The sequence below is a fragment of the Staurois parvus genome, unplaced genomic scaffold, assembly GCF_062004578.1.
Source record: "Staurois parvus isolate SC_StPar_1 unplaced genomic scaffold, SC_StPar_1.0 ptg000235l, whole genome shotgun sequence".
In the NCBI taxonomy this organism is placed as follows: Eukaryota; Metazoa; Chordata; class Amphibia; order Anura; family Ranidae; genus Staurois; species Staurois parvus.
This window is the reverse complement of record NW_028318031.1, coordinates 6,005,135-6,019,367: the sequence shown is the minus strand read 5'-3', so window position 1 is coordinate 6,019,367 and position 14,233 is coordinate 6,005,135. Positions and strand designations below refer to the sequence as shown.

Here is a 14,233-nt window from a genome sequence, read left to right as displayed (position 1 = left end):
TGTATATTCATGTGCCATAAGAAACATAGGCAGTATGTAGCGTATAAACCCCACTGTCTTACCATTGCTAACAAGAACAGCGTTGACACAGATACTGCAGAAGATAAGACACAAACGCTCCATTGACATCAAAAAAGGTGGGGGAGTCTTGTTTCCCCTTCTCTTATTCTTCGTGAATGGTGTGAACTTGGCTCCACAGCAACACCTGTGTATAAGGTTGTAACAACAAATAAATAACTGACAAAAGTCCTTCTTGATTATAAATAAGAACTGAAAATAGAGAAGTAGAGTTTGAGGCTTGTTGAGCGGGTGGTCTCTGTGGTTTGTGGTCTTCCTTGACTTGTGCGATGTGGTTGTCTTCACACTTTACTTTAAAAACACATAATGACCCCTATCAGTTCAGGTACAGGAGAATTGTATCCAAGCAGATAGTCAACATCAGTCCCAGGGATTATTAATACAGAAATAAACAGAAGTCTTCCAACAGTGAAATCTCTGTTATACTGGGTAAATACGAAACTGATCTCAGCTCACATGTCTTCTGGTTTTGGTTATATCATTTTCTTTTCTTATTTTGTAGCAGGCTCCTACAAAGTATACATTTTCAACTCCATTGAGCAACAAATAAAAACCCAGAGTGTTTCTTCTGCGGATTTAAAGATCAGAATGAACTACAGGCAACAGGATGACATCTATGCAGCTGCACATGTGAGCTGCTACCGTAAGTGAAAACCTCTTTTTAAAGTAGAAGACTTTCAAGTGTCTTTCCCCTATACTACACGTCATAACTACATGCTAGTCTGAAGGAGGAAACTAGAAATACATCATAACAGGTTAAGCAATTTAAGAGTGTTTATACAGTATATAGATTCTGATTTTTTTTGCATTCTTCATAGCTAAAGGAATAACTTTTATTACACAGTTACTACCTTTTGTACTAGCCCCTCCCTCCTAGATTGTAAGCTCCAAGGAGCAGGGCCCTCCTTTCCCTCTTGTATTGAACTGTATTGTTGTTGTATTGTCTCCCGTTCTATTGTAAAGTGCCGAGCAAACTGTTGGTGCTATATAAATCCTGTATAATAATAATAATTACAAATGTTTATATATATTACAGTTTGTGTTTGTGCTTATAACAAGCTCAGCAGCTTGGGATATGTCCTTTGAATAGTACAATAAGTCATGTCTTAATAACTTTTTTTTATTTGGTAACAATGTATAACATATTAGGTGTAAAAATTCTGACAAAATATACACTATATATGCATTAACGTTTGACTATCCTTTAAAGAAGTGTTTTGGCATGGCATTAAGATCAACAGCACAACCATTGGTCCTTCCCCTCATGCCAGGGTGCTAGGCGTAATCCTAGACTCTGACCTCTCCTTTGGGCCCCACATCCAATCACTGGCTAAATCCTGCCGCCTCAACCTCTGGAACATTTCCAAAATCCGCCCCACTCTGACCAATGACACCACAAAACAACTTATCCATGCCTTGGTTTTATCCTGCCTTGATTACTGCAACTCCCTCCTCATTTGTGTCCTGTTACACAGGCTATCCCCCTTTCAGTATATTATGAATGCTGCTGCTAGACTCATACACCTTACCAACCGATCAGTGACTGCTGCCCCTCTCTGCCAATCCTTTCACTGGCTTCCACTAACCCAACATATAAAATTCAAAATACTAACCACAGCTTACAAAGCCATCCACAACACTGCCCCTAGCTACTTTGCCAACCTCATCCGCAGACATCACCCAAATCGCGCACTCCTCTGCCTTTAGGCGATCTTTGAAAAATCACTTATTCAGGGAAGCCTACCCCACCTCCACCTAAGAACTGTACTTGAATCACCTCCACCAGAACATCGCCTACAGCTATCACCTTTAGTACCACCTCCCCCTTCCTTTAGATTGTAAGCTCCACGAGCAGGGCCCTCATATTCCTTCTGTACTGAAATGTATTGTAACTGTACTGTCTCCCTTATATTGTAAAACTGTTGGCGCTTTATAAATCCTGTATAACTATAATAATAATAACTAACATTACACCTACCATTCGATTTTTAGACTGATCATTTCTTTGTGAGTGGGCAAACATTCAAAATCAGCAGGGGATCAAATACGTATTTCCTTCACTATATATATATATATATATATATATATATATATATATATATATATATATATATATACAGTGGGGCAAAAAAAGTATTTAGTCAGCCACCAATTGTGCAAGTTCTCCCACTTAAAAAGATGAGAAAGGCCTGTAATTGGCATCATAGGTAGACCTCAACTATGAAAGACAAAATGAGAAAAAAAATCCAGACAATCACATTGGCTGATTTGGAAAGAATTTATTTGCAAATTATGGTGGAAAATAAGTATTTGGTCAATATCAAAAGTTCATCTCAGTACTTTGTTATATATCCTTTTTTGGCAATGACAGAGGTCAAACGTTTCCTGTAAGTCTTCACAAGGTTGGCACACACTGTTGCTGGTATGTTGGCCCCTTCCTCCATGCAGATCTCCTCTAGAACAGTGATGTTTTGGGGCTGTCGCTGGGAAACACAGACTTTCAACTCCCTCTAAAGGTTTTTTAATGGGGTTGAGATTTGGAGACTGGCTAGGCCACTCCAGGACCTTGAAATGCTTCTTACGAAGCCACTCCTTTGTTGCCCGGGCAGTATGTTTGGGATCATTGTCATGTTGGAAGACCCAGCCACGTTTCATCTTCAATGCCCTTGCTGATGGAAGGAGGTTTGCACTCAAAATCTCACGAAACATGGCCCCATTCATTCTGTCCTGTACATGGATCAGTCGTTCTGGTCCCTTTGCGGAGAAACAGCCCCAAAGCATGATGTTGCCACCCCCATGCTTCACAGTAGGTATGGTGTTCTTTGGATGCAACTCAGCATTCTCTCTCCTCCAAACACGACGAGTTGTGTTTCTACCAAACAGTTCTATTTTGGTTTCATCTGACCATATGACATGCTCCCAATCCTCTTCTGGATCATCCAAATGCTCTCTAGCATACTTCAGACGGGCCCGGACATGTACTGGCTTAAGCAGGGGGACACGTCTGGCACTGCAGGATCTGAGTCCCTGGCGGCGTAGTGTGTTACTGATGGTAGCCTTTGTGTCACGATATGTCAGGTTCAGAGACCAGTTGCTACAGAAACAGAAGCGGAGTCAGTCACAAGCCAAGGGTCGGTCACCAATGGTAGTAGATAGGATGAGGCAGAATCGTAGTCAGTAGCAAGCCAAAGGTCAGTAACGTAGATGAAGACAGCAGCAGGAACAGTAAGCGGGATATTGGCTGGTAAGGCACAATAATCTGGCAAGGAGGAAGTGCATGGACATGGCTTTTATAAGGAAGTTCATGGGAGGAGCAAGGAGTTCAAGGTTCAAGAGAAATCAAGGCACAAGGCAGGATTATCCAAGAATTGTCAAGGGAGCTGTCCAGCATTCCAGATAGCTCAGTGAGAAGAGACATTGCCTCGCACTGCAGAAGGACCGGGTTTGATCCCAGGCTCTGACACTTTGTTACATTGGTCCCAGCTCTCTGCAGGTCATTCACTAGTTTCCCCCGTGTGGTCCTGGAATTTTTGCTCACCGTTCTTGTGATCATTTTGACCCCACGGGGTGAAATCTTGCGTGGAGCCCCAGATCGAGGAGATTATCAGTGGTCTTGTATGTCTTCCATTTTCTAATTATTGCTCCCACAGTTGATTTGTTCACACCAAGCTGCTTGCCTATTGCAGATTCAGTCTTCCCAGCCTGGTGCAGGTCTACAATTTTGTTTCTGGTGTCCTTCGACAGCTCTCTGGTCTTCACTATAGTGGAGTTTGGAGTGTGACTGTTTGAGGTTGTGGACAGGTGTCTTTTATACTGATAACAAGTTCAAACAGGTGCCATTGATACAGGTAATGAGTGCAGGACAGAGGAGCCTCCTAAAGAAGAAGGTAGTACAGGTCTGTGAGAGACAGAAATCTTGCTTGATTGTAGGTGACCAAATACTTATTTTCCACCATAATTTGCAAATAAATTCTTTCCAAATCAGCCAATGTGATTGTCTGGATTTTTTTTCTCATTTTCTCTCATAGTTGAGGTCTACCTATGACGCCAATTACAGGCCTCTCTCATCTTTTTAAGTGGGAGAACTTACACAATTGGTGGTTGACTAAATACTTTTTTGCCCCACTGTATATATTAGCAAAAGCAGTTAATATACACCTGAACTCAGTGAAGAGAGTAAACATAAGAAAAATAAGGAGATTCATTATTATTTTTTTGTTTCACGTGATATAACTGAAAATGGTTGTCTAAGCTTATGTTGTATTAAGTTACACTTGATAACTCTTTTAAACATGAGAAATGACTGAAACCACAACCACCAGCCATCTACAGACAAACCTCAAAGACAAATAACATGCAGCATAGGAATATTTCACTAGTATAAATGCCTATAGCCTAAGTCCAGATACTGCTGACTCAATCATTCCAGAGAAAAGAAAGAAACCCAACCTCCTACAGTGTATAATTGTGTATGAAAATCACCAACACAGCAGGATGACGTGTTATTGATTTTGGTTCCACTCTATGTACAACAGGTTGTAAATGTCCTAATCCACCTAGATAACTCGCTATATAATGAGCAGTGGAAAAGACATCCAGGCATATGCTTAAAAAAACTCTAAGAATATAACTTAGAGAGGGGAAAAAACTAACAATATCGTCACAGTATAACCTGAAAATGTATTAATAGATAACCAATAACTGCACCAATAATGTACAATGGAAGGCAGGGCAAACATTCTAGAAGGAATGAGCATCTAAACACCTAAGTAGTACTAGTTAAATTTCTCATATTATTTAAACAGACCATAGTGAAAATATAACCTAATGTAGCCACTATGGTAATGTCAGCTTTTTATGGGTAACACTATTCAAACAACAAATTGCAAATATCTCATTTAAAAATATGAGCAGTGAGTAAAGCCTAGTAGATATGGGCCAAATATCAGCAGCACTGACTGGTTCAATAGAAACCGGCTAACATTCGGCCCGTTTGTACGGCCGCTGATTTAACAGAATCTGGTCCTTTGGATGGCTTCTGTCGAAAGGGCATTACCAAAAAGGTCTGCCGATCGGCTCCCAATCAGCGCTCTCAGCCAATGGCCAATGGCTTACAGCACTGACTGGAGTGTTTTGGTGGGGGAGCAATCCCCCCTGTCAGAACACAAAAGCACAGCAGGGGAGACTGATGGCTTTTAATAGGAATGTTCCATAGCAAGCACGCACAATTAATCCTGCTAGCGATGGACCAGTACACAATGGATTCAGATTGGCTGCTACGGTCTAATAATTGACACTTAATAGCCATCTTCAAACATTCAAATATGACAATCCCCCACCCCATATCTCACTGTGTTCACCCCCCTCAACACTTACACACTTTTTTTAAAGGTACTTTTAGATATGTTATATATAAGTCTGCTGTCTGTTTCTTTCACCAATGCTGCTTCCAGGAGGCACAGCAGGTGGATTCAGTGCACAGTTGCCAAGATTTCAGAAAGAATTCCAGGGACACTTTTTTGCTCTGCATCTAGCAAATCAATGTAGGCTGAGCATAATTAGGGACGTTAATTAAGGGCGGGGCATTCATTTAAAATGGAAGTTGTTCTTTAACCCAAGGCCATACTTTAATTTGACATATGTACTATATATACAAGAGCTGTAGTTATCATGGCAAAACAAAAACAAAAACAACAAAGAAAAATGGTAGTGACTGGATGCTTGTACACTGATCCCATAATTTTGTAAGGTGCAGACATTAACTACGTAAACAATTATTCTGCACAGTAAAGAAACAGTGGAAATACACTAAATCTGTGAAAATTAAAAGAGAAGTATGGGTAAAGCTTTCTGGCCATATTTCTCTTCTCTGTCACAGGAGTTCATTTATTTTTTTCTCTTGTGTGACCCAGAATCAGCCGACAGCAGACTAAAGCTCCCTGCGGGCTGACATCACTGAGATGCTCCAGGCTCTGGTTTGATACTGACAATAATGTTGGGATCCACCCAGATGCCTGACCACCAGCTTTTCCACCTGTACCTGAATGTGATGAAATAGTCCCCTTTCTGCCCGAGCTCCCTGCTGAACAGGCCAGGAATGAGCTCATTTTACTGAAAAGCATGACTGTCCCAGCAAATCTGGGACAGTTGCCAAGAATGCAGTGGTGCAAAAGACAGATCGCTCCTCCTCGGTGTGGTCAACAGGAGGGGGAATGACTGGCTTTCAGTCTGACTGACCAAGGGGATCGTACAGAGGGACAGACTGACCTGGGGGATTATACTGTGGGACAGATTCATCTTGGGGGGATTTTACTAGGAGACAGACTGACCTGGGGTGATTATACTGGCGTACAGACTAACCTGAGGGGGCATTATACTAGGAGATAGATTGACCGAAGGGGGGGAATATACTGGGGGACAGACTGACCTTGGGAGGATTGTACTGGGGAACAGATTGACTTTGGGGGGAAGTGTTGTACTGGGGGCAGGGGTGGACTGACCATTCAAGCACTCGGGCACTGCCTGAGGGCCCGGGGTCAGTAGGGGGCCCCATGAAATGCCCCTGGTACCTTTTATAGGATTTTTTGGGTGTGCTTTGAGTGTGGGCAAGGACACTGGGGCCCCATGATCCCCTATTGCCCGGGGCCCCATGAGTTGTCAGTCCACCCCTGACTGGGGGACAGACTGATCTAGGGGGAGGGATTATTGGGGAACGGATTGACCTGAAGGAGGGATGGTTTATACTGAGGGGCATACTGATCTGGGGGAGTTTATACTGGGGGAAAACAGACCCAGGGAGAAAAACTGTATTGGGGGGACAGACTAAGCTTGTTATTTAACTACAGCCTTAAGACCCCCACCATTAAGGCAATTTAGCCACACTCACTGTTCGCCACAGAATACTACATATCTACATATCTTTTACAATGCTAGCAGCCCCCCTGGCACAATGGAAACCATGCCCCCTCTTCACTGTGGTGCACTAAGCACACTACATTTTTCAAGCAGTGGGGCCCAAATTATGATCTCACACACAGGACCTCTGAGTAGGCTACATCCACTCACCCACTATGCACTCCATATGAAGGACAGTGAAATGTAAGACTCCATAAAGAGGTACCTCGTACTATAAACAATAAATAAATAGTTAAATATCTTGTGAAGCAGCTATCTGGGTGAATAGTCTTTAGCCCTTGTTATTCATTTAGCCCTAGTTATTCAGCTGGCTAGCATTGGGGCCCAGTATTTACAGAGGTGCACATGATTACTCCAGTAAAGTCTGCATGCAGTAAATAATGCTTATTGTTAGATTGCCAGTCCCTGTGTGCTCAATCTCTGCTAGTAGCAACAAGTTATTGGCAGCAGTGTCCTCTCACCAGTTCCAGCAGTTGTCAGATCACTTCTCGATCTGCCTAGAGTGACTCCAGTCCTCAGCATTTGACCACAGGCTTGTAGCAGCCTAATGTACACACCTCTGTTTCCTCACAGCAAAGAGGTAACCCCTCGGTATTCAGACTATAAAAATACAACTCTCTCTCTTGTTACAGCCAGCTCACATTGGAAATTGTAGTCCAAAAGTCCATTAACTGCCATTAACTGCCATGGTACATTTCTTTTCCCGAACTTAATCTCTCATGATTAAATGCGGCCAACCATCAAAGCTCTTGAGCTCCGTCTACTTGTGAGCTCCCCCTGGTGGATGGAGGTAATTTAGTGTTAACCCATTCAGCTGAGGTCTGTTGGGAGCACAGAGTTCACTGCAGCACAGCATCCTAAATCACACTCTAGCCAAGCACCTAGCTACACATGTTTTAACATCTTATTTATTTTCCTTTCAATTGTATATGTGAGACCCTATAGCACTAAAACTCAGAGGTGATTTTGGTAACTTCCTATTTAGTATCACCTCAAATGGTAGGAAAGGGCATTTGCAATAGATTACATTAATATTTCAATCCATCTGCCAAGGATTATAACCAACACCACTCTGAGCCTAAATCTGGGGTAAATAGAGCACTAGATTACTTGAGCAATTATTAGGTTATTGAAAAGCATGGTTCATTTGTATAACTCTGTATTTAAAGGACTGCTGTGATTTGACTTCCTGTTAGATGGTGGCTATGTTCTTTCTCCATGGTTCTACTGTATGTACGAACGTAACCATGCTCTTTTGCTCACTCCTGAGAGGGAGTAGGGACTATGGATTATACACTACGGGATGCCCTCTGTTAATAATAATAATAATAATAATAATATGCAGTGTGCATAGAACAGTGCATATAACTGTGATTAATATTCACTGCTCGTTGTACATAAAACATGCTTGTATATACAGTAGTTATATATAGATAACTGTGTGCAAAAAAAACCCAGGTGATCTGATGCTGTAGTGATACCGATACATGAAATTAAAATGATAGGTTCCATTAGTGGAAAAAAGTCAATGTAAGCTGCTGTCAGTTAGAAGTGGAAAAAAATCAACAATGTCTACTACAAGTGATCATATCACAGCCCTAGTCAAACCGCCATAAAGCTGCATTTTGCTGTTTCAAGTGTAGATAATATTCCACCAGCTAGTACATTACTTGTGTTTTGCAATGAAAACTGTTGAATAGAAAATATTTGTAATATATAATACATAATTGCTATATATAGGATCTGCATTTTATAAGTGTTTAGCTGCTTTTAATGGCCCCTACCGTAAAATCATTGTCCAGATGTTTCTAGTGTTTATAATCAAGTTACTATCAAGCAGGAGGTTTCAATATAGTAATTTTCAGGACTTTTTTTTTAGCCAGATGTGCTGATACTTAGTAGCGACACCATCTGATGTCCAAACTCTGCCTGAGCAGTGCTGTCACAGAACAGCGAGAAGAAGCCAGGCCAGCCAATGGGAGACAAGCAGATGGGCCAGCCAGTGGCAGGGGAGCAAGGACTATGTGTGTTTGTGTATGTATGTATGTCTGTCCTGCCATCACTACCACTATAAACACTCAAACAGTAATTTACAAAGGTTTGAAATGCACTACTGCACTCCTGTGTCAAATACACACTTTATTTAGATGGATGGATGTCTCTGTATATTAACTGAAAGGGAATGTATACTGGGGGACATTTATCAATTCTGTCACAAGGCAAAGCAATGGTAAACAGGTGCAAAGAGGCACATCATGAGTCATAAATTCCTCATTAGGCTGCTCTAAAAGCACACTTGTAAAATGAAACTTGTCCTGACCACTTCTTATTCATTGGAAAAAAAAGTCTTGAAATTTGCACATATTGTGCTCAAATTGGAGGGCAGCAAACACAAAAAGAAGATATCCCTTCTAACATTCAAATCTGAAATAACGTTGTGCTGCTCTATAAATGACAGAAGTGCAGAGTAAACAATATCATAAAGTTGATAACACAAATACAAAGTCCAAATAAAATTAAAATAAAAAGGAGTCCAAAAAGAAGAAGAAAGACTGTCCTTGGGATCAAAAAGATCCCTTTAATTGTGCAGAATATAATACTTTCTTGATCAGCGGAATTGTATCAATAGTGTCAGCAACATCCACCGCCACCCAGAATAATATCAGGATGCAGGCTTATCAGATTCACATGACCCCATGTCATGATTTAGGTCAGGGGTCTCCAAACTTTTCAAAGGGCCAGCTTACTGTCCTTCAGACTTTCAGGGGGCTATATTGGGGCCAGCAGGGGTAGAAAATGTCCCTGACCCAGCATCAATGAGAGTAAACATTACCTTAGGGTTGGTGGTCAATAGGAGGAGGAGTAATACCCCATCATTGGTATTAGTGGCATAAATAGTGCCCCATCATTGGTATCAGTTGAAGACCTAGTACCCCATTGTTGGAGCCATTGGGAGGAATACTGCCCAATTGTTGGTTTCAGTGGGAGGAATACTGTTGCATCATTAATAATAGTGGGAGGAATAGTGCCCCATCATTATTATTAGTGGTAGGAATAGTGCCCCATCATTTGTGTTGGTGGCAGAAATTATGCCCCACTGTTGATGGAGCAATAGTCTCCAAGGGCTGGATAAAGGCAAGCAAACCCATATGAAAGAAAAATATATTTGAAATGTATTTTAACAATATTATTCCCAAATATATTGACATATATTTGAAATACTACAATTTTGGCCATATTCAATATATTTCAAAATGTATTTCAAAATATATATATATATATATATATATATATATATACACTGTATGTTGAAATGCGTATTTATTACAAAATATATTTCAAATATTTTTAAAATATATTTCAAATATACTGTATGTCTTTAAATATACAAATCTGCATTTTTGGGATGCATTTACAAATATATGTAAACATATGTGATCCCCTCATGTTTTGCAGTGTATTGGTATTGTTCTGTTCCCCTCTGTAATATACAGCGCTGAGCGAACTATTGGCGCTTTATAAATACTGTATAATAATAATAATAATAATGTGTTAAAATGTCTTTTTTATATGTAAAGAAAAATCTAAAGACTATATTTTAAAAATATATAGCCTTAAAAATATTTTTCATATATTTTGTAATATGTAAAAAATGCATTTCAACATGCAGTATATATATATATATATATATATATATATATATATATATATGTATATATATAAAATTGAACAAATTTCCTGGCCGCCTTTCCGGACTGGTCTGCACTTAGTGGCCATGAGGCCCTGTGCTGCCAGAAAACCTGTCCATACACCACAATACACAACCCCAGAATGAGTGTCCATCATAATGCTCGCAATGGCAAGCACTCATTGGTCAGCACAGCCACATAACCATGTTAACCAATGAGAAATCCATCTGGGACATCTTCGAATAGTGGGACCCAGAAGAAAGAAGTGCTTCTCATTGGTAAGCATGGTCACAGAAAAAATTCCTGCAAAGCAGACTAAACTTACTTGTCACACATCTGTTCCTTGAATATTTTTTCTTTTTAACAGAAAAGCTGTCTAACGGTCTGTGATGGCATCCCTTGTTGTACTCAGGCTCCATCTGCATGCCCATCAGCTACTACAGTACAGGACAATGTAGTGACATGGGCAATGGTGGATGGAACCACAGTGTGTGGCAGGGGAACACAGGCTTCCCATACTCCAGGAAGAGAATCAGATGAGAAGATTCTTTGGCCACCTTTACTCTGCAAGAGAAAAAAGATTCCAGGAATAGGTGGCAAAATAAATAAGTATAAATACTCTTCCCTTGTGTGATGTGTTTAATTGTATTTTTAAAAAGATGAGAAAGTAACCTTAACAAAACCAGGGACTTTGTAAGTATCAAACTGTATAGCTGATGCATGATTTTGGCCAGTTGATGTTTCAGCATGGAGACGTTTTTGCTCTTGCACAGTGCAAGACAGACTGATCCTTCCTGCTTTAAATTCCAAAAACCAAGTGTGTTCACTTTACTTCCTGATTGATTATGAATCTTCAACTTCTGGTTTAATTATTTTGGAGTAGAATGGAGCATTTAAATTCCTTTGGTTCGTCCTCCTCAGCATTGAGGAAACAATTGAAATTAGAAGTTCTATTAGCATTTAAAACAGACCTTTAATCTGGCAAGTCATTTCCCAAATGTTTCTCTAACTACTAAAATTTCATTTCACAAAGTTATTTTCAACTACATCCAACAAGATTTCAAAATCTCAGTCACATGATCAAAAATAAAAATCCTTATCCTTGTATTAATCTTTGTCATTGAACCATAGGTGCATCCCCATAACTAAATTAAGCTTGTTTCTCTAACATACCTCTTTCCCAACCTACGCTCCTCCAAGCACCTACCCCCCATATTCAAGCACTGTAACTGAACCATTGTGTTTTTTCTTTCTTGCTCTCTTCCTCCACCCACAAGATTATATCACTGATACTCACTTGCATGAACACATTTCTTGATAACCTTTCAGTTCTGTATTGGCTGCTCCAGTCCAATGGTGATCCTCCATTTCACGTTTCAGGTTGTTTTCTGTCTCAGCATATTTTTTATGTGTGCTCTTGTGAAGACCTTTGGGTCCTTGTTGATTTTGCAGTCCATGTGACCAGAAACCCTAGAGAAGAGTGTGATCTCAGGTGGATGCTGATGAGGTTACTATGTCACCCCAGCAGTTAGAACTCTTAGAGCATTGCTTCAGAGCCAAAAATTATATCAGAAGAGTGCATGCACAACAGTCAGACAGTGGACAGATAAGGCAAGGCCCCTGGTTTTCCAAATAGGGATCCTTAATCATATAAGGAAACTTACCTAAATGGCCAATTATTATTATTATTCAGAATTTATAGAGCACCAATAGTTTGTGCAGCGCTTTACAACATAAGGCGGTACAGTAACAATACAATTCAATACAGGAGGAATTCAAGGTCCCTGCTTATTAGAGCTTACAATCTAAAGTGGAGGGTCAAGTAATTCAAAACTTAATAACTGTGGGGGATAGTCTGTTGAAGAAGATAATAGTACAGTTGTTAGGTGGAGGCAGGATAGTCTTTTCTGAAGAGAAGAATTTTTGGGGATCGCATAAAGGTGAACAGAGGAGGACATAGTCGGAGAGATTGGGGTAGAGAGTTCCAGAAGATGGGAGAGGCTCAAGAGAAGTAACAGAGGTGAGTATAGGAGAGAGTGACAAGGGAGAGCAGGAGGTCTTGGGAGGAACAAAGATAACAATTTGGTTGGTATTTTGAGACTAGGTAAGTGATGTAGCTTGAGGCAGAGTAGTGGATGGCTTTGTAAGTTGTTTTTAGTATTTTGAATTTAATTCATTGGGTGAGCAGAAGACAGTGAAGGGATAAGCAGAGAGGGGCAGCAGACACTGAACATTTGGTAAGGTGAATGAGTCTTCCATATGCATTCGCGACAGACTGAAGAAGGGATAGCCTATATTAGGGTAATCCAATTGCTAGGTCATTTAAAAAAAAAATATAAAAGCCCAAAAACAGCACCTAAATCCATGGTGTGTGATGCACAAGGTTCCAAGTCTTATATTTTCACTGAGAAGGTATTTGGGTATTCATGTAATTTCCTGGGTGTCATGGACACTTTCTATTGGCTGTCCAGTAGTGGGCTCATTTAAAGACTGCAAATGACATGACATTTGGAAGATGTGACCAGTCTACCACACTGTTAGATTAACTGTTTGTGGCTCTTGGAAGCAGAACCAGCAAGTGACATAAGTGGCAAACCTTTATTGTTGCATGGAACTTGCTCACTCAGAAATTGCTTTAGAAAGTAATGAACCCAGAAGCAGACAAGAAACCAGCATTTTCAGAAGAAAAATCCAAGATCTAAAGCCAAATCTAATTCTTTTAGTGTGAAAGGGTTTGAATCTCTGCACAGTTTCTATTTGAATCTCCAGAGATTCACCCTCTCTAGCTGTCCTGGGGACTATTATCATAAGGACAGAAAGTAAGGGAATATACAAACTTTTGCAGTTGTCAGCAGGTGAGTGAAAATATTCTAATGAGGTGAAGAAGGTTTTTCTCATCAGCAATAGAAAAAAACTGACAAGTCTAATCAAAAATAAAAATTATATTTTGCCTATATATACATGTTAAAGTACACTATATTGCCAAACGTATCAAGCAACCCCTCCAAATAATTGGATCCAGGTGTTCCAATCATCTCCATGGCCACAGGTGTATAAAATTAAGCACCTAGTTATGCAGACTGCTTCTACAAACATTTGTGAAAGAATGGGTCACTCTCAGGAGCTCAGTCACTCCAAGCATGGTACCGTGATAGGTTGTCATCTGTGCAATAAGTCCATCTGTGAAATTTCCTTGTTACTAAATATTCCACAGTCAACTGTTAGTGACATTATAACAAAGTGGAAGCAACTGGCAACAACAGCAACTCAGCCACAAAGTGGTAGGCCACGTAAAATGACAGAGTGGGGTCAGTGCATGCTGAAGCACACAGTGTGCATAAGTCACCAACTGTCTGCAGAGTCAAAAGTTAAAGAGCTCCAATCTTTATGTGGCCTTCAGATTAGCACAACAACAGTGCGTAGAGAGCTTCATGGAATGGATGTCCATGGCCAAGCAGCTGCATTCAAGCCTTACATCACCGAGTGCAATACAAAGTGTAGCATGCAGTGGTGTAAAGCATGCCGCCACTAGACTCCAGAGCAGTGGAGAC

General features: G+C 40.4%; 1 protein-coding gene across 1 annotated transcript in view; it reads right to left on the bottom strand.

The window, feature by feature from the left end:
- Positions 1–14,233, bottom strand: part of PDCD1 (programmed cell death 1) — a 118,672-nt gene that overhangs the window by 19,080 nt on the left and 85,359 nt on the right. Inside the window, exon 3 of the mRNA XM_089680128.1 lies at positions 63–205. Within this exon, the coding sequence (XP_089536254.1) occupies positions 63–205 (143 nt within the window). The remainder of the gene's footprint in view (positions 1–62; positions 206–14,233) is intronic.